This window comes from Ambystoma mexicanum, chromosome 1p, assembly GCF_040938575.1.
Source record: "Ambystoma mexicanum isolate Mex_15411 chromosome 1p, UKY_AmexF1_1, whole genome shotgun sequence".
Lineage (NCBI taxonomy): Eukaryota > Metazoa > Chordata > Amphibia > Caudata > Ambystomatidae > Ambystoma > Ambystoma mexicanum.
This window is the reverse complement of record NC_090921.1, coordinates 21,143,360-21,164,530: the sequence shown is the minus strand read 5'-3', so window position 1 is coordinate 21,164,530 and position 21,171 is coordinate 21,143,360. Positions and strand designations below refer to the sequence as shown.

The 21,171-nt window shown below is 48.7% G+C and overlaps 1 protein-coding gene across 1 annotated transcript in view; it reads left to right on the top strand.

The window, feature by feature from the left end:
- The window catches only part of LOC138564181 (zinc finger protein ZFP2-like), a 61,951-nt gene that overhangs the window by 5,601 nt on the left and 35,179 nt on the right, over positions 1-21,171 (top strand). The window contains exon 2 of the mRNA XM_069642890.1: positions 19,258-20,373. Coding sequence (XP_069498991.1) covers positions 19,335-20,373 — 1,039 coding nt within the window. The 5' untranslated portion in view covers positions 19,258-19,334. The remainder of the gene's footprint in view (positions 1-19,257; positions 20,374-21,171) is intronic.

Here is a 21,171-nt window from a genome sequence, read left to right as displayed (position 1 = left end):
ATCTTTGCCAAATTTTATTATCTATATTGATTAAGGAGATTGGTCGGTAGGAAGAGCACTCGTCACTGGGCTTATCAGGTGGTTTCAGCAGCCCCACCACCATCGTCTTAATGAGTCGAGAAGAAGTCCCTTCTCCAGACTTTGTTGGAACATTGCTAGAAGGTGAGGACCTACTCTGATCGACGTAATGTTTATAAAAGTCTGCTGTAAAGCCGTCTGGTCCTGGCGATTTCCCATTCAACAAGGATTTTATGGTAGTCAGCCCTTCCGCGAGTGACAATGTGCTGGACAATTGTTCCCTTTGCTCAACTGAGCACCAATACAGGGCTATCTGATCTAGATGGCTGTCAATGTCTGCCGGAAGGGGCTATATTTGGGAGGAATATAACTGTTTATAAAACTGGAAGAATTGCCTCACTATCTCTGTATCCTCAAACCGGTCCCTGCCCTGCTCGTCTGCTATCGCAGGGATCCTGCCTTTAGGGTTATCCATCCTAGTGGCCCTAGCCAGGGTCTGGTCCGTCCTCTGCCCCTCCCCATATTGACGAATCGCTGCCTGGCCCCCAATATATTTGACCTCTCTAAGTGCCAACGACTGGAACTCCTGTAGTTGTTGCAGGATCTCTGCCTGCTCTCCGTCTGTTGGGTTGGGTCAAGCTTCTTGCAACACTTGTATATTGCCTTCTTTGGCCCATAGTTCCCTTCTAATCTGCCTGAGTATTCCCACTTGTTTAGATATCCATTCACCGCTGATCAAACATTTGAAGCTTTACCATAGTGTCCCTGCTGACTCCACTGACCGTGTATTACTTTCCAGAAAGTTATCTATAGCCTTCGTCAAGCCCTCCCGGAATACCGTATCTGTGAGGCCCTCGCCTTTAAATCGCCAAGGAAGCCTCCCTTTGTCTGGTCTTCCAGTTCCACTACTAATTTTACTGGGGCGTGGTCTGACAGAGTCCGGGTCAAGAAATCCACCTCTTTCACCCGCTCCAGAGATGTTTGCGATATCATGAAGCAGTCTTGGCGGGACGCTGAATTGTGAGATGTCGAGTGAAATTTTTATTGCCGTTTATCCTGATTTCTGAACCTCCATACGTCCTCAAACTTCCCATGTGAGAACCATGCCCAGAAGCCTGTTGGTCCGCTTAAGCCCTGTCCCCTGACTCGCCTGGTCCCGTCAAGTGCCGGCTGCAAGACGACTTTGAAGTTGCCTGCACAGACAATCTCACCCAATGGCAGCCCCACCAATTGGCAATGTATCCATTCCAGTGTGTCTATCGTGTCTTGATTCTGGCCGTAGTAATTAGCGTGTATAGTTTCCCCTGGATAGTGCCTTGAACCACCAGAGCCCTGCCTTCCCCATCTTTAATGACCTTATGGTGTTGCAATCCCACGTTACTATGTATTAGGGTGCTCACCCCTCTAGAATATGAGTAGTAGTATCTGTGGCAGCCCCTTTGCCTCCCGAATTTAGACTCTGAGTCTGGTGTTAGGTGGGTTTCTTGTAGAAACGCTATCTCAATTTGATGCCTTTGCATATACAACAGAACCTTCCGAGACTTCATGGGAACATTTAGGCCCCTGATATTCCAGGTGCAAAAGTTAAGAGTAGCCATCAACCTCATATAGGATAATGGATCCCAGTGAGCTCATATTTTGGCAGGTGCTCCCGCTGCCTCCCTCTGGGTCCGCATAATCAACTTCACTCCGAGCCTATCTAATGTGGTGTACATGCCATCGGCCTGCATGGTGTGCTATACTGGCGCATCGCAGTGTGGAAGCTATGAAATCTATGTACCCGGTTCTCAAACACCCCACCGACAACCCCAATTCACCAGTGTCGTACTATTTCCCCACCCCTTATCCACTTTTCAACTTGCCCCTCCCGCCAATACCCAACTTGTCTGCACTGTTCCCCCCCATCACTACCCACTTAACTGAAGCTTCCTCTTGAACGGACCGCTAGAGAGCCAGCTCCCCAAGCACACTGTAAATTATGAGGTTGTGCCCCGACCCCTTTGGGCCTTATCGTGACCTTTATTTAATTTCACATTACAATAAAGGCTATACAATTTCAGCCAATTATCAACCGTTATTTCCCTTCTGCTGGGGATTTCTTGGCTGCAGTTCCAGGAAAGCGCTGGCTCCTTCTGGTGTCTGAAAAAATAATGCTCTTCCCTTCGTGCTCGATGCGTAACTTGGCCGGGAACAACATGGCATACCGAATCCCTCTGTCATTTAGTTGCTTCTTAACTGTTGTATATGTCCTTCTAGAGGCCTGCACTTTATCTGAAAAGAGTCTGATAGTGCCCCCCTTATAAGTCACCAAACCCTTCTCCCGGGCCTTGCAGAGCTCTGTGTCGCTATCCCGGTAGTTCAACATGCACACTATAATAGGACGCAGCGGCGCTCCGGGGATCGGTCTCCTCCCACTTGGCATCCGGCGTGCTCTTTCCACGATGTACATCCGTGAGAATTCCTCCGGTCCCAGCGCCTCCGGAAGCATCTCTTCCACCAGCGGTTCCATGTTCTTCTGCTCGACCGACTCCGGGACTAGATTGTTCTTGCGTGACCTGGATTCCAAGTCATCCTGCTTGTCGGTAAGATCATTTAGCAAATGTTGTACTGCCGACATATCCTTGGTTATTGAAGTCGTCCCATCTTCCACGGCCGACACTCTTCCTTCTACTTCATCTAGTCGTTCCCCATGTTTGTCCAGGCGGACCTGCATTTGGTCCAGCTTGCAGGTGAGCATATCCAGTTTCCCATCCAGCTACTGTATACTGGCCTGCAACTGGTTAAACATCACTTTAATGTCGTGAAATGCGCCCGCTGGGTCTTGAGGCGCTGCCCGTGGCAGAGACACAGAGGGTTCCTCTACTGGTTTGATGATTTTCGACTGCGAGGGTGTGCCAAAATGGAGTCTGGATTGCTGTTTGTTTCCTTTTCCGGATTTGGACATCTCCCCAGTTCCGGAGTTCACTTGCACGCGTTGCAATGCTGTCAGCGTCAGGTCCTGGAGCCAGTGGTTTCTCTCCCCCCCCCCCTTTCAGTTCCTTCTGTGGAACACTCTGTGTGCCAACTCCCGCCTGCCTGGTGGGGTCCCTCGCCAGACCGAGGATATCACTGTGAGACGCAGTGTCTAAGTTGTTCCATATTCTTGGGGCATGAGTCCAGGAGACGCAGCGCAGTTTGCTAAACGGAGGCTCTGATGTTCCTCTCCTATCAGCTCACTGCCTCTGGTAGATCAATGTATGGTGTAGGGGTCCCTCCTAGGGAGTTGCTGATCCCCTTTTAGGCCCCTAGTCCTGACTCTGTTGTTCGCAGGATTGGCACGCTCTTCCTCTACAATGTTCACTTTGGGCCCCTTGCCGTGGCGGCACCAGGTCCAGACCCCGTACCAGCAATCGTTTCCCCCGTCCAGCTCCCTAATTCTGTACCGTAGTCTGTCTGATCTTGGGATCAGTATGAGGTGGGTAAAGTGTTGGCTCCGCTGATTCCTCCTGGGTATTGACTCTTTGCCGTAGGGGAGCGGGGGGCCCCTGTGTATGCTATGAAGTAGTGTCTACTTTCCATGGGTGCATCCTCCCTGGCTCCCTCCCTAGCGGATTGCCCCTCCCCGACTTGCCCGACAGGGGTTCTCCTGGACCAGATCAAGAGATCTAGTCGTTGGCGGTGCTGTCAGTAGCTTGCTCTCGTGAGGGTCTTCCAATCTGGGCTTTGTCCCCCACAGTGTGCAGGGGTATTGCCGATCTATGCTAGAGCTTGTCGTTGCCCAGTATGTGCCCTCAGAGCTCTCCCTTGTTTCTACGTGTACCAGTGGTCCCGGGTGCTAGCAGTGCAGTGCTGGACAACCGTGATCCAATGCACAGAGAGATTATCACCGCCCCAGGCCCGGGGTGCTCAATTACATTAAGCTTACAGTCATTTGTCACTTATCTGTGCCTTATGCACGGTTACTGAGTCGCAACCGGACTCCCAATAGTGTTACTCTTATTGCTCACTGTTTTTCTGTGTGCCCAGTGCCTTTTATTTGGGGGACGACGACTTTTTCCAATTCCCAGGGAGCCCTAAGCATATGTCATCCCTGATGCTATTCCAGGTTCTGAAAGCTGTAGTGCTATGTAGCTAAGTGCCAACTCAGTGAGGAGCTGCCCCAGTTCCAAACCGGGACGGATGGCTGTGTCAGAACCCACACCAAGGGGTGCTCACGTGTACCTTCTGGGCAGTGCCCAAGCTAGTACTAGGGTGGATGGAACGCTGATGCCCTTGTAAGTACCTTGCTTCTACGTTGTCAGTGACTCCTGTGTGGGGAGCGTATTCACCTGGCTCACAGGGACACTCTATGCTCCAAGTCTCCGATCTTGTCACTCAGAGTATTGAATCTTTGCACCATGAAGTTTAGTCCTGGTGCTCAGTTGTTCCGGGACTGTCTCTTGGATGTCAGTGCTGCGACCCCCTCACAGGGATGAAGCTCCTTGGGCCAATGCCTCAGACACGGCCTCTGTATAGTGCGTGGCCGGCACTGTGTTCCACCTCTGTTCGCACTCTGCACAGGTCCTGAGGAGGGGCTGGTCCCGCGTCACTCTGTCTCCGTCCCAACGTTCACTCCCCCGCGGAATGCCCGTACCTCTCTGCACTAGCACTGGATCTGCCGGACACACTGGTGCGGTCCCAATGCCACTGGGCTAGGTCTTCAGTCCGTGTGATATGCCACCTGTAGATCGGGCATACTGCTCGGGTGCTTCCCCAGGCTGCGTGGGGAAGAAGTATGCGCCTCCCCGCTTCGTATGAATCTGGGCTCCATCTCGTATGCCGGTGACACTGGTGCGTTGTTGCTGCTCCACGCTGCAGGCTGCGGATGCAAGGTACTGTAGGTCTTCCAACGGGGCTCCGATGGCCCAGGCCCGCTGGGGTCGCTCGAGAACGATTCCTACTCTCCCCAATCCAATCGCCGCAGTCCCCGGGCCGCCCGCTCGCTCGAGGGATCACATCTTGGGATCCACGTCGCCTCTGTGCCACAGTCCGGTGCTCTGTGAGTACGATCATTGCGGCACCCAGTGCCTTCGCCTAATGTTGCTGCAGCAGGGGGGGCTCCTCTGTCACCGGCCACTTCAATCGTGACTCCGGTGTGTGCATGCGCCTTCTATGGGCATGACGCGTATTATCCCTCCTGCCTGGTTCAAGCCACAGGGGGTTGTTCCTCCCCTGCACTTAATGCGTTAAGAGGCCCATGCTACTGCTGCAATGCCGTTAACACACACGGGTGTCCTGGGTTCGGCACCTAATGGTCACGCAGCCTCCTGTGTTTGTCCCGGCCCGCACCAGTGGTTCAATCCGACACCTCCCATCTCTGATTCGCTCCAGTGTTCCGCACCATATGAAGGGGAGATGTTGAGCTGCCTTATACTGATTACAGATCTCCTCTCGTCTTCGGGATGCTTTCGGATTTGGTCCAGATCTATAAACTGTGTGCTGGAGCTCATGGGCTTGTGGCCATCTTGGCTGGGCTCTCTAGCGCCCTCTCGGGACTTGTGTTACTTGGCGGGTATTCATAACTGATTTGGAATTGCTGGTATGCATGTCTGTGCGGCCCGGGCCTCCCAACAGTCCAGGGCAGACTCACCAGTTTTCCTGGCATTCCCGACTGTTGGTGTACTGCTGCCACAGTGTTTGTGTGGTGGGAAAGGATTCCCTACTCTGCAGACACTCTCTGGTCCCCCCCGGCTTCTCTCTAGCTAGCTGTTGGGATGGTTGCTCTGCAGCCTGACCCCGCTCCCAACAGCCGTCTCCACCCTGTTGGCTTCCCAGCGGTTCCCTCTCTGCTCCTGCTATGCCGTTCCCGTTTTCTCTCCACTCCAGTAGGATGCGCCTACCTCCTTTAGCGTAGCTTACTCTTGTGTGTCTGTCTCCGGTTCTGCTTCCCGCTGCGCCTGCTCTGCATCTCCCTTCTCCTTCTGCTGTGCTCTGCATTGTCAAAGGCGCACCATTTTTATATGTCTTGTACAGCTAACTGGTATCCCAACAGCTAGGCTGCACATTCAGCTTGGTCTGCTTTTCGCTCCACTTTAACTACTTTCTCCTCTTCCTCGTGTCACTACTATAGGCTTTATGGGATTTAGAGTCCATTGGAGATTGAGCCTATGTAAAGCTATAATGCTTTGGATTTGTATTCAAGTCAATATGATCAGGCATAGAAGATGTTATGTGAATATTAAGTGCGCATTAAGTGTGAATGTTGTCCTACTTAGGGTACTTGGGGAGGGGCTGGGGAGAGGTTCTAGGATTTTATCACTGGGTGGACTGACATAATGACAACATGCTCTGTCTGTCTGCTATCCAGGAGTGGTGTGCCACCAATGATCTCTGCCTTAATGCCAGTAAGACACAGATTCTCCTCATCAGCACACCTGCACCTTCCTTTCCTGTCACTCTCTGGCCAGCCTCCCTTGGCCCTCTTCCTGCTCCCACCTGTGGGGCTAGGAAACTCGGGGTCATCTTCGACTCCAAACTCTCCTTTTCTCCACCCATCCTTGACATCTCTAAGAAGTCAAACTACCAACTGCACCTCCTCAGAGGTATTATTCGTTTCCTCTCGTCCCTCCAGAAGCTCACGGTCTCCAGAGCTCTGGTTCTCTCTAGGCTAGACTATTGTAATAGCCTCTTTCTAAATCTGCCTGCTTCTACTCTCCGCCCTCTGCAACTCATCCAGAACAGAGCTGCGAGACTTGTCCTTGACCTCAAGCCCAGGGATTGTATCTCTCCAACACTAAAATCTCTGCCTTGGCTCGCAGTGGCTGCAAGGAATAAGTTCAAAGCCCTCTGCATTGTCCACAAGGTCTTCTGGGGCCTGGGTCCTCAATACCTCCAACTCTCTCTTCGCAAATACCTTTCTATTCGATCGCTTCGCTCCTCCACCTCCAACTCCCTCAGGGGCAGTCGCTTCTCCAAGCAATGAGTTGGTGGTAGATCTCTCTTCGGCTGGGGCCTCCCTCTGGAGCAGCCTCCCTGCCTCTCTGAACCTTGAGGAGAACCATATCCGGTTCGGGAAGCACCTCAAGACCTTCCTCTTTGCTTCTGCCTTCTCTCTTCCTCTCCCCTGATGATTTCCTGTCTGATACTGCACTGGTCACCTGGCTACCCTCGGATTTCGAGCCCAGGTCCCTGCCCACCCAGTTGCACACCTGCACTGCCTCCCGGCAACCCTTGCACTTGGGTCTGTATCTGTAACCCTACAGACCCTCAACCTGCACCTTGGACACCTGCTGTTTGCACTTACCCTTGCATGGGCCACCTGCTGGCCACACTTCTTGTTATTGTTTTGATCCTAAGTATAGCACTGCCCCTCCCTTTTTCCTCTGGCACTTTCCCCTCCGCTGCATTTGCACGATCTCAATGTCACTTGGCATAGTAAGATCGTTGTCTCTGTACTCCCTCTGTTCCCCCTTCTTTGCGTCATCGCACCTTGAAACACTTGTGTATAGGTGCGTTACAAATGCCATATCATATGATATCCTCAGTACTTCAGTGGTTATAGTTTCAAGGTGGGGGGAGAATACTATGTCTCTTCCATTGGATTCATCACTTCCTCACGATAGTCGTCCCCTCCTACATGAGCCTCCCTCATAATGCCACCCCCAGGGTCGGGATCCGGTAGCAGCTGCCGTCCCCTGGCCACGGGGGAGGAGATCCTCACCGGGGAATCGGTGATGTCTCCTACCCTTTCCCTCTATTGGGAACCGGGAAATGGGCCTTTAAATCAAGAAACCAGTGCATGACCCATGCATTAGTGTCTTTGTTTGTTTTCTTTATTTATATAGCGCACCTAACCCAAGGGTATCTGGGCGCGTTACCTTGGGCCTCATTACAACTCAGGCGGTAAGGGGTTTACGGCGCCGTAAACAGCGCCGACCCTTACCGCCTGAGTACGAGGTCCCTTAGCGCCATGGCGGATTTAACACCTGCTTTTAGCAGGTGTTAAAATCCATGGCGCTAAGGGACCATGGAGTTAATTACGCCACCGTAATTTACGGTGGCGTAATTAACGCCTTCCCCACTCCCATTATGCCCTATGGGGCAAAAATGGGAATGGTGAAGGGTAAATGGGGATTGGGGATTTACCGCCCCGCCAAACTCGGAATGGGGCGGTAAGTCCGCCAACCACCATGGCGTAAACGTAGTTTACGCCATGGTGGTAAAGTCACGGCCCAGGCGGTAACTTACCGCCTGGGTCGTAATGAGGCCCCTTGTTACAAATGTTGCATACAAAATGTAAGATACAGTCTCAGATATTTACAACATGTTACAAATAGTAACGGGCGTTGCATCCAGAAATATACAAGGTGCTAGAACTGATAGCATATTATACATCAAGAGAGAGAAGCCAGAATTCTGAGTTCTTCCTGAAACTGTAGTAGGAGGGTTCTGCTCTGATGGTAGTGGGTAAAGTGTTCCAGAGTTTAGCATCCTTCACTGGAAAGCTACAACCACCTGCTTTCTGAAGTTTGTATTTTGTTTTTTATTTTTATTTTATTCATTTGTTACACGGCCAGACCTTGGCTATCATGGCGTGGTTACAAGACAGCTTAGGCAATGGTCATACATAGTTACAGAGTACAGAAATTATTAACAGAAGACAAAATAGTACATACCAGATTTACAATTTCCACTGGAGTGTTAACACTTGAGAGGAGGCACAACTCACCACGTTTCTATCAATTTCTTATAACTAGGGAAAGGAGATTCTTTTTTGATGGGGAGGGTGTTCCAGTGTTTGGGAGCTAAAACACGGAAACTGCTGCCCCATCCCCCCGCTCTAGTGATTTTGTACCGATGGGATGCAAGTAGGAAATTGTCATTGGATTTTGGTGATCTAGTGGATTCTTTCAGCTGTAGAGCGTTGTTGAGTTATTTCGGGGTTTTTTTTTAGCAAGACATTTATGCGCAAAGCAGAGTGTTTCAAAGGTAATTCTGGCTTTGATGAGAGAATTCTCTCTTGTCTTAGAGATGTGGTCAGATTCTTTTATCACTAATGCTGCCCTTAAAACTTTATTCTGCAGTAGTTGCAGTTTGGTGAGGTTGGTGCTGGAGGTACTTAGTATTAACACGTTGCAATAATCCATCTTAGATAATACTAGGGCCCTGGCCAAGGTCAGGCAGTTGGTTGGGGTCAGAAATTGTCAGCTAACTGCAATAAGTTTGGAGGTGTAGGCCGCGGAAAAAGCGGGCGTGTTAATGTTTAGTCATAGTGAGACTGGCTTCGAGGTACTTGTTTCAGCACTGGAATGAGGGTACCGTCGATTTTGATGGAAGAGTAGTCTGGGTGGAGAGCCGCTATTTTAGCTGGGGATCCTATGATGAGAACTTCTGTCTTCTCATTGTTGAGACAGTGACTATTTAGTGCCATCCAATTTTGGATGAAGACATATATTTTATTGATGGTCACAGTGTCCTGGTCATAGTTGCCTGTGAGTGGTATAAGGATCTGGGTGTTATTTGCAAAATTAGTGTAGATGACACCCATGTCGTCTAATGCTGAGAAGAGGAGTTTAGTATAGGCGTTGTACAGTGTGGGAGAGAGGCATGATCCTTGGGGCACTCCAGTGGGAACTGGGATGGGTTTGGCGGCTTCTTTTCCTATGAACACTCTGGAAGTGCGGTTGGCCAAGAAGATTTCACCCATGCAGTGCCATTGCCGGAAAAGTTGAAGTCCATAGAAAGTGAGGTGCATAGTTTATCATGGTCTACGAGGTCAAATGCTGCAGATACGTCTAACAGCAGGAGAATGCAGAGTTTCCCTGAATCTCTGATGGCATCCATCTGGATTTTGAGGTCCAGGAGTGCTGTGTCCGTGCTATGGTTAGGCCTGAAGCCTGATTGTCTGGTACAGAGGAGCTGGTGCTGTTCCAGGTGTGCTTGGATTTGATTATAAGCTAATTTGTCAATGATTTTAAGTAGGAATGGGACTGTGGTTATAAGGCAATAATTTGTTGGTATAGTGGGGTCCAGGGTTGTTTTTTTTAGAAGTGGGGTGACCCAGGCTTCTTTGATGCTGACTGGTACTGTATTGGAATTGAAAGAGGCGTTGAAAAAGTTGGTGATAGTAGGGGTCAGGGTGGAGGCACGTGCTTTGACTAATTTGGCTGCGACGGTGTCTCCTTTGCAATTAGAGGCTTTTAGTTTAGAGATAGTGGCGAGCACAATTTCTTGGGTGAAAGGGGTGAAGTGGAATAGGGAATTGGGGTTCTTGTTGATGGTGGGGAGGGGATTGGAGGTAGAAGTATTTGTATCTGCTAATAACAGTCTTTTAGTAGTTATTTTATTCTGGAGCAGAGCAATTTTGGAGGCAAGTGCATCTTGTATGGTGGTCAATTCTGAAATTGGTGGACGTTGCAGTTGGTATGGGGTTTTCTAGTTCTCTAAGGATCGAGAAAAGGTATTTAGAATCTGATGCTGCATTGCTGATACGAATGTTGTAGGAGTTGGCTTTGTGGGAGATGATGGCTGTTTTGTAGATTTTATTCGCATCCTTAAAGGTTTTGGCTGTGAGCTTCCGGGGGTTTCTGCTTTCAAAGGTATCCATTCCTTTGGCCTTAGGAGGGCATGGGTCATCACTCATGAGAGGGAATTCTACGCAGAAGTGGTCTGTCCAGCTAAGTGGAGTAATTGGGCCTATAGTGAGTTTGGTGTTAGAGTAAGGATCCAATCAAGGGTTCTGCCCTTGATGTGTGTGGGGGCATTAACAAGTTGGCTGAAGTTCATGTCTTTGAGTGGTTGGTAAAGGGCTGTCGCTTTCAAATCTTGGTCATGGTTGAATCCTAGATTCAGGCCCCCAAGGATGATGCATTTTGTATTAGGTTTTAAGATGGGCGCAAGTAGTAATGGGATGTCTATTTCTGGGTGACTATTTGAACTGGGCGTTCTGTAGATTACCACAAAATTAACTGTGGTATTTTCATTCATGGCGAGATTGGCAAGCAGTAGTTCGTATCCTGGAATTATTTCGATGGAACTTATCTAATTTGTAGGAACTTATCTAATTTGTAGGTTCTTAGGTATGAGGTATGAGGGCAACACCACCTCCTGTGGAATTTGTTCTGTCGGTTCTGAGGACGGAGTAGTCCGGTGGGATAGCCAGGGCTAGCAGTGGTCCTGAAGCTTGGTGCAGCCAGGATTCTGTGATTACTAACAGGTCCAGGTTTAGATCAATGATTAGGTCATGTATTTCGATAGTGTGGGCTCCTAAGCATCGGGCGTTCATGAGGGCATTTATTAGGCTGATGGGAGGCTTGGCTTCCACTATGGGAGCAGGCTTAGTCATCTGAGAGGGGGGAGCATTAGAAGTTCTTCTGGTATTTGAAGCAGAAGGTGGATTGTGCTTTTTATTTTTCCAGTAGAGGCCGCGAGGGTGGGTGTAGTGCTGTGGTGGAATACTTTGGTGCGTGCACTTAGGCGAGGCGTTCTATCAATCCCTATGATGGGGTAAGTTTTGAAACTGACTGTGCATTTAGGGATAGACGGAAGGTCGTCTGTGAGAGCTGATGGAGAAGGCTCTCCCCCAAGTACTGTGTTGCGGGCGTTGAGACTGAAAGTATGGTTTGGGTTGGGTGGAAATGGTGAAGTGAGTGGGAGGAATGGAGTAGGACATGGAATGGGATAATGTCTAGGGCAGGCTAGTTTAGCGAGTCTGTTACTGAGGAATTGATTACTTGTGCAAGGTATATCATCTTGAACGAGGCCGAAGGATAACATGATGAAAGTATCTGGCCTAACATGGCTATTTCAAGTATCGTGTGGCGTGGAGGGACTAAGTAATCGACTCGGTGCCACAGCGTCAGAGTGAGCGATGGGTTGATTGCGGTGTGCTATAAGCTGTCAGATGGGCTGAGTGCGATACGATAGAAGCAAGAAGGCTGAATGCAAAATGCTACAATAAACAGAGTCCGGCCCTAGAACTAAGTGCACTGTATGATGCACAGACTGGCGTATGACTAGCGTAGCGCCATTTGGTGACAATGTAGGCTAAAAGTCAAAAACATAGGTAGCAAGGCAGGCTAAATACAGGATATTAGCAGTGATGGTGTTTAGATCGGTAGGTGGGTCAACATTTAAACTAAAACATTAATGCATGGGGGCATTTCAATTCGTTTGGCTGGTTAGACACAAATACATATGATCAAGGAAATGTAACATGGGCAGTCATGAGGGTTTCGATAGAGGGCAGGAGTTCCACGCACCGTTGTACAGAGTCAAGCATGCCTGGGCAGTCAGTGTTATGCTTGTGCACTGGGGGAGGATACACCACAGTGCAAACTATGCTGGTCCCTACATAGTGATGTAAGCGTGAGGTCTCGTCTATGGGGAACGGGTCACTTGGTTGTATCTACGTACAGGCGGACAGTGTGGTGAGTGTATAGTTCTCAGGGGGTGTTCTGATGTTTTTCTGGTAAATGTATCAGTGAGATGTTTAGGAGAGGAGTTGGCGAGGCATTTATGCGTAAGAGTTACAGATTTGACTTTAATTCTGTCTTTGACTGCGAGCCAATTGGTGCTATGATGGAGAGCTGAGATATGTTCCGTTCTAGTAATGGTGAACACTGATCGCAAGGCATTATTCCGTAGGGTTTGAGGTTTGGTTAGATTATATTTGCTAAAGCCTAAACACAGGGCATTACAGTAATCTAATTTTGATGAAATTAGAGCGTGGGCCACTGTGGTACAGCTGGCTGTGGAGAGGAAGGGCTTGCAAGCGTTGATAAGCTTGCAAGTGTATGCTGTAGCTGAGGATGTGGCATTAACCTGTCTCTTTAGGTTAAGTGCGAGTCGAGGTAGAAGCCCAGAGTTTTCACCTCACTAGACACTTTTATATTATTACCATCGATATTGAAGAATTTGAAAGTATTCCTTAGGTTTTTTAGTCTTGCTGGTGAACCGACGAGGAGAAGCTCCGTCTTCTCGTCGTTAAGACAGAGGCCATGGGTAGCCATCCATGCATGGATAATCTGATAGATTTTATTGAGGAGGGTGGAGCCAGTTTTGTAATAGCCAGTGATGGGTATGGGAATCTGAGTGTCATCAGCATAGTTAGTGTAGATGACACCCAGACTGTCCAGATCGTTGAAGAGGGTCTTAGTGAATATATTATAAAGGGTTGGTGAGACACAGGACCCTTGAGAAGTGAGCAGCAGAGGCTAGATGGTCACACAGAACCTTGTGATCCACTAGGTCGAAGGTGGCCGAGAGATCTAAGAGGAGGAGGAGGAGAGCCAGTTTCCCATTGTCTTTTAAACTGTCCATTTCATTTTTGAGATCCATTAAGGCCGTTTCTGTTCCATGTTTTGGTCTGAAGCCAGATTGACCCCATCGAAGGAGATTATTGGTTTCTAGGTAAAATTGTATCTGGAGATAAGCAACTCTGGCTAGAATTTTAAGAAGGAAGGGTACTTTAGTAATGGGTCTATAATTGGTAGGTGAGTTAGGATATAGATGAGGTTTTTTTTATAAGTGGGAGGACCCACGCATCTTTTAGGTTGGTGGGAACGGAGCAGGTTGCAGGGTGAGTTTATGAAGGCGGTGATGAAAGGCACTAGATCTGACGGCCTCTTCAATAATGGCTGCAGGGCATGGGTCGCCCTGACATCTTGAGGATTCAAGAGACAATATTATATCTGTTACTTCCTTGACGGAGACAGTGGCTAATTTGAAGCGGTTGCAAGATTTCTCAGGCTGGGTGAGGGATAGGTACAGATAAATCCTTTGCTATGTTATTTTTTTATTTCAATTTTATTTTGTAGGATTGCTAATTTGTTGGCAAGAGCAGTTTGGATATTGGAGCACCAAGTCTTGTCCTTGATGCAGGTTTCCGATTGGGGAGTAGGTGACTCTAGTTCTTTTAAGATAGTAAACAGTTCTCGGGTATTAGAACTTGCTTCATTGATCCTGTCATTATAGGTGGCTTTTTTGGTTTGGAGTATCTCCTTCTTAAATTTTTATGAGATAAGAGACCCATTTTCCTTATTAGCCTCTGAGGGGGTTGTCTTCCTTCCTTTTCTCCAGGCGATGGGCTTTGAGATGCGGGATGAACCAGGAATTCAGGTGGTTTCACTTTGCACATTTTCAGAGGAGCAATTTTGTCTATGGCTGTTTTGATGGTATTGTTCTACAGATCAACTAACATAGTCGGGTCTGGGCTAGAGGGTGTGTAGTTCGTAATGGGATGGAGCAGAGGTAGTAGGGTGTCTGGTTATATTACGCTTGTTTCTAGTCAGAGAGGGTGGGGCTATAGTCTTCATAGTAACTTGAGACTTGACAGGAAGGGTTAAGGAGATAACGTGATGGTCAGTCCATGAACATTGTTCATTCGCAATGATTTTGGTATCACAGTTCTGGTCAGCAAGCCAATCTAGTGTTCTTCATTTGTTGTGGGTCGGGAGGATAATGTGGTGTGTGAAGCCCAGTTCTGAGAGGAGGTTGGCCAAGGTTAGGGTGTTGATGTCATTGAGACCTAGATTGAAATCTTCTAGTATTATGATCTGTGAGTTTGGCTTGGTGTTGGAGGAGAGTTGGGGCGTAGTATCTTCCTCAAAGGACGAAATGGATCCGGGGGGGCGGTAAATGTGGTGTATGGTGAAGGTGCGAGAGGGTGAGAGTGGCAATTTGACTGTAAATAGTGCTCCGGATGGGTCAGAGAGTTCAGGGCATGCTCCCAGCGTAGTTCTAGCGATAAAGGCTAGGCCTCTGCCTCAGGATGTTACTCTATCTGACCTAATTATAGTATAGTTGTCGGGTAATGCTAGTGACGGGGAATGTCCTGATGCAGGGTGCAGCCAGGTTTCCCTTCTAGCAAGCCAAACAATTTCTTTCTGTTCTTCAGTGGAGAATGATCTTGCATTCTGCTATTGATCTCAAGGAGAGTGGAGAGTAATGGAGAAACTCGTACACAATTTCTGATACAATTGATCGCAAAGCTGTTGATGCTCTGACAGATTCACCTTTTATACTTGTGCGTAAATGCACATAGCAAGTGAATAAATATCCCAGCTAAAATGCCTATTACCTGTACATACTATATATGGCCTATTTTCACCACAAGTGTATAACTGCTTCTTTATACTGTAACTATGTAACCTGACCTCAAGCGCCCATTTACCCCCGGGTCTGGAGCGCTATACTAAATAAAATAAACAAACAAACAAACAAAATCTACCATTCCCCGTTTTCGTTTTGGCTGGAAGTAGTACACCAATCTATAGGGCTTTCGATTAGTGTAAGGACACATTCAATTCAGAATCCTTTTACGTTCCTACTGTGCAAGAAACCACACTTGATGTATGCCTCCTTTATTACTGGTTTTGGTTTTGGCACATGTAAGTGCCACCCTATGCTCTAGAAAAAGAGAGAGAAAAAAGTTTGTTTAGAAGCACCCTTCATAACAGTCCTTTGTCACAGTTTTTCGTCTTCATCGTAGTCCTTCCACTTCATCACAGTTAGTTCTTCTCATTGATTTCAAATCTTTCATCGTAGTCCTCCTTTTTCAAAGTCCCACTCCTTCGTCACAATCCATTTATCATAGTCCTGCTTTATCACAGCCCTTGTCCTTCGTCACATCTCCTTAAATCGCAGCCCTTCTCCGTCATTACAGTCTGTCTCCTGTGTGACAGTCCTTCTCCTTCACCACACTATTTTCCCTTCATCACCGTCCTTCTCCTTCGTCGCTGTCCTTCTCCTTCGTCGCTGTCCTTCTCCTTCGTCGCTGACCTTCTCCTTCGTCGCTGACCTTCTCCTTCGTCGCTGACCTTCTCCTTCGTCGCTGACCTTCTCCTTCGTCGCTGACCTTCTCCTTCGTCGCTGACCTTTTCCTTCGTCGCTGACCTTGACCTCCACCGCAGCCCTTGTCCTCCACCGCAGCCCTTAATTCTGGAACAAGCTAAACACAACAGGAGTGTGTCCACACCTCTATCCTTATAGAAACTCGCCCTGTCAGTTCATAAATGGTACATCAGACTCTTGCCACATTCCCATAGGGAAGCATCTCTCTAGTATTGCCACATTCCCTTTCCTCCTCTCACTGCTACTACAGACGAGTCCCTTTCAGCCATAAGGAAGTGCCTCTAGTATTGCCACATTCCCTTTCCTACTCACTCCCTGCTGCTGCAGACGAGAGTCTCTTTCAGCCATAGGGAAGCGCCTCTAGTATTGCCACATGCCCTTTCCTCCTCACTCCCTGCTGCTGCAGACGAGTGTCTCTTTCAGCCATAAGGAAGTGCCTCTAGTATTGCCACATGCCCTTTCCTCCTCACTCCCTGCTGCTGCAGACGAGAGTCGCTTTCAGCCATAGGGAAGCACCTCTAGTATTGCCACATGCCCTTTCCACCTCGCTCCCTGCTGCTACAGACGAGAGTTGCTTTCGGATCTACACATCTCTTTTGCCCTCTTTCCCTTCACCAGCTTGTGGAGTGCGGTGCGCGACTGTGTGGAAATAGGGCAAGTTGCTGAAGAATTAAACACTGAATGAAGTGTTTGTAATGAGACTGGATGCTGTTTGCATTAAATGTGATCTGTTGTGAGGTGATGTTTGAGAATTGTGCTCTGTTAGCCTATGGATCTGTGTTTAGTATTGCTACATTTTGTAAATGGGGTTTTCGTTTGTTTGGAGGGTTTGAGGGATGCATGTTGAGGCTTGCGGGCAAGGGCTCAGCGGAGCAGCTGCTTCATGTGTCCTAGAGATGGACGCTAAAGCGCGAATGCTTCTCAAATGGGCTTATGGCTTTCACACTAGTGACTCTTCTTTACATCAATCACAGCAATTCTGCTGGCATGAATGTTGATGTCCGCTTGGCGTGGGGATGGTAATCTGGTACTGGCATGAATGTTGATGTCCTCTTGGCGTGGGGATGGTAATCTGGTACTGGCATGAAAGTTGATGTCCTCTTGGCGTGGGGATGGTAATCTGGTGTTGGCATGAATGTTGATGCCCTCTTGGTGTGGGGATGGTAATCTGGTGCTAGCATGAATGTTGATGTCCTCTTGGCGTGGGGATGGTAATCTGGTGCTGGCATGAATGTTGATGTCCTCTTGGCGTGCGGATGGTAATCTGGTGTTGGCATGAATATTGATGCCCTCTTGGCGTGGGGATGGGTAATCTGGTACTGGCATGAATGTTGATGCCCTCTAGGCGTGGGGATGGTAATCTGGTACTGGCATGAATGTTGATGCCCTCTAGGCGTGGGGATGGTAATCTGGTACTGGCATGAATGTTGATGTCTTGGCGTGGGGATGGTAATCTGGTGTTGGCATGAATGTTGATGTCCTCTTGGCGTGGGGATGGTAATCTGGTACTGGCATGAATGTTGATGCCCTCTAGGCGTGGGGATGGTAATCTGGTGTTGGCATGAATGTTGATGTCCTCTTGGCGTGGGGATGGTAATCTGGTGTTGGCATGAATATTGATGTCCTCTTCGCGTGGGGATGGTAATCTGGTGTTGGCATGAATATTGATGCCCTCTTGGCGTGGGGATGGTAATCTGGTGTTGGCATGAATATTGATGCCCTCTTGGTGTGGGGATGGTAATCTGGTGTTGGCATGAATGTTGATGTCGTCTTGGCGTGGGGATGGTAATCTGGTGTTGGCATGAATGTTGATGTCCTCTTGGCGTGCGGATGGTAATCTGGTGTTGGCATGAATATTGATGCCCTCTTGGCGTGGGGATGGGTAATCTGGTACTGGCATGAATGTTGATGCCCTCTAGGCGTGGGGATGGTAATCTGGTACTGGCATGAATGTTGATGCCCTCTAGGCGTGGGGATGGTAATCTGGTACTGGCATGAATGTTGATGTCTTGGCGTGGGGATGGTAATCTGGTGTTGGCATGAATGTTGATGTCCTCTTGGCGTGGGGATGGTAATCTGGTACTGGCATGAATGTTGATGCCCTCTAGGCGTGGGGATGGTAATCTGGTACTGGCATGAATGTTGATGCCCTCTAGGCGTGGGGATGGTAATCTGGTACTGGCATGAATGTTGATGTCCTCTTGGCGTGGGGATGGTAATCTGGTACTGGCATGAATGTTGATGTCCTCTTGGCGTGCGGATGGTTATCTGGTGTTGGCATGAATGTTGATGTCCTCTTGGCGTGGGGATGGTAATCTGGTGTTGGCATGAATGTTGATGCCCTTTTGGTGTGGGGATGGTAATCTGGTGTTGGCATGAATGTTGATGTCCTCTTGGCGTGCGGATGGTAATCTGGTGTTGGCATGAATGTTGATGTCCTCTTGGCATGCGGATGGTAATCTGTTGATTGTAATCTGAATGTTGATGTCCTCTGGTGCTGGGGCTTGGTACAGCACAGCATTTACGTCTTCCTGCAAACCATAGTTATCAAGCAGTGCATGCCTCCCTGCACACCCACACAGATCCATTGCACATCGTTTGGAGCCGATGAATTGGTAACACTGATGGTGCCACGTGCGAGGGTTCAGAGAGCCAAAGCATTTCATTGGCCGTTGTAGGAGACTAGCTTCAGGTTTTGTGCAGCTGCTGCTGGTTTGAAATGTTACAAGTATTTAGTCATACTGCAGAGGTAAAGACGGGCCTAGTCATGTGATGACTACCACTTCAACTTGCATGTTTTATGAGAAGGGCCCATTGTTTTTGGTCAGCACAGTACTTGTATCAATCCCCTGTGCAGACCTAAAGTCTCCAATGAAAGGGTGTGCTTCCAATCTATAGTGAGATTGGCTGAAAGGGCGTGCTTCTAGTCTATAGTGAGATTGGCTGAAAGGGCGTGCTTCCAGTCTATAGTGAGATTGGCTGAAAGGGCGTTTTTCCAGTCTATAGTGAAATTGGCTGAAAGGGCGTGCTTCCAGTCTATAGTGAGATTGGCTGAAAGGGCGTGCTTGAGATTGGCTGAAAGGGCGTGCTTGAGATTGGCTGAAAGGGCGTGCTTCCAGTCTATAGTGAGATTGGCTGAAAGGGCGTTTTTCCAGTCTATAGTGAGAGTGGCTGAAAGGGCGTGCTTGAGATTGTCTGAAAGGGCGTGCTTCCGGTCTATAGTGAGAGTGGCTGAAAGGGCGTGCTTCCAGTCTATAGTGAGATTGGCTGAAAGGGCGTGCTTCCAGTCTATAGTGAGATTGGCTGCACTATTTGCTGAGGTTACTTCCAGATGAGGGCCGACGTCTCGGCCGACTAGGGGCAGGCACTATGAGGGCATATATTCTAAAATGTTTTTTTTTTCTTCTCTCCCTCTCTCTCTCTGACCAGGGTTTTTGTCTTTGGACATGATCATCATTATCAATGGAGAGTAGGAAAATTTGACTGCCACAGATTGGCAGGAAAGGATGGAGAGCGGCCAGAATGAAGACATAGAGAAATCATCCGTCAGGAAGCATCGGTACTCCATGGCGAGGGTGGAGGATCCCCAGGGCTCTATGGATGAGGAGAAGGATGACAAAGGGGAGGTACGTCCCATCAGGAATTATAAGACCTCTGTGACCAGAGTGGAGGATCCCCAGAGCTCTGCTGCTGCTGATGATGATGATGATGAAGAGGAGGATGATAAGGGGGAGGTACGTCCCATCGGGAATTATAGGCACTGCATGACCGGGATGGAGGATTCCCAGGGCTCTATGGATGAGGAGGAGGAGGAGGAGGAGGAGGAGGAGGAGGAGGAGGATGATGAGAAAGGGGAGGCACTTCCCATCAGGAATTATAAGAACTCTGTGAACAGAGTGGACGATCCCCAGAGCTCTACTGATGATGATGATGAGGATGAGGATGAGGACGAGGATGAGGACGATGAGGATAAGGGAGAGGTACGTCCCATCGGGAATTATAGGAACTCCATGGTCAGGTTGGAGGATCCCCAGAGCTCTACGGATGAGGAGGAGGATGACAAAGGAGAGGTACGTCCCATCGGGAATTATAGGAACTCCATGACCGGGATGGGGGATCGCCAGAGCTGTACTGATGATGAGGATGATAAGGGGGAGGTACGTCCCATCGGGAATTATAGGAACTCCATGGCCAGGGTGGAGGATCCCCAGAGCTCTACGGATGAGGAGGAGGATGACAAAGGGGAGGTACGTCCTATTGGGAATTATAGAAACTCCATGGCCAAGGTGAAAGTTGAAGCAGAGGAGGGGCCGTCGTCCATTGAATATGAAGACTCCACGGACTGGGTGAAGGTTGTAGTAGGAGAGGAGTTGTTGTCCAGTGATTATCCATACGCTGTAAACCAGGTGAAGATAGAGGAAGGACCTTTTTATGGAAACGATCCAGAGTTCTTAAAATGTGTGACAGTGAAAGAAGAGCAGGAGCCATTTCCCTGTGATACCCATGGCTCTGGGGAAGGAGACGGGATGGCAAGGGCAGCCTCAGGTAAGGACAGTTCTCCATTGCATTCTTCTCTAACTTTGTTTACCATGAAACTAGCCACCATCATGGGCCGCACTTCTGCGGTTGTTGTGTTCTGTTATTTTGTTTATTAAGCGCCAGAGCCCTAAGGCATCCAGGCCCTGAAACAGGCAGACAGAGCTACAGAGCGGGAAATCCAGGATTCTCAGGTTTCTTACATAAACAACCTGGTCTTTAGCAACTTTCTAAAAGCAAAATGATTTTCTTCCTTCCGGAGTAATTCTGTCAGCTCATTCCAGGCCGCGCCACCAGGACCGGGAAAGAGCGGCCATATCCCCAGGCTCTTTTGAAACGATTTACTCTAAGGAGGCATGCCTTAGCCGAGCGAAGGTTCTTAGTTGGTTGGTAGATTACTACCTTCCCTTTAAGATATTGAGGGACAGTCCCAGAGATACACTTGCGTCCAAAAGATATCAACTTAAAAACGGCCCTAGCTGCCACTGGGAGCCAATGCAGCTCTCTCTGAGCCGCTGTCACTGGTTCTCTCCATGCCATGTGGTGAACTATACACACGGCTTTGTTTTGTATTTTCTGCAGTTTTTGTATAGCATCCTTACTGGCACCCCCCAACAAGGAGTTAGAATAATCTAAACGCAGCAGTATAACATCCCGCGCCAGTTTTGCTCGATTACCCTTTGTAACCATGGGACTGACCAATCTCAGTACTCTGAGGAAGTAATAGTCCACATGGGCGTCTGCATTAAGATTAGTCTCCATGTAGGTACCGAGAGTCTTCACCTTGGTGGCCACCTGAATCGGGCT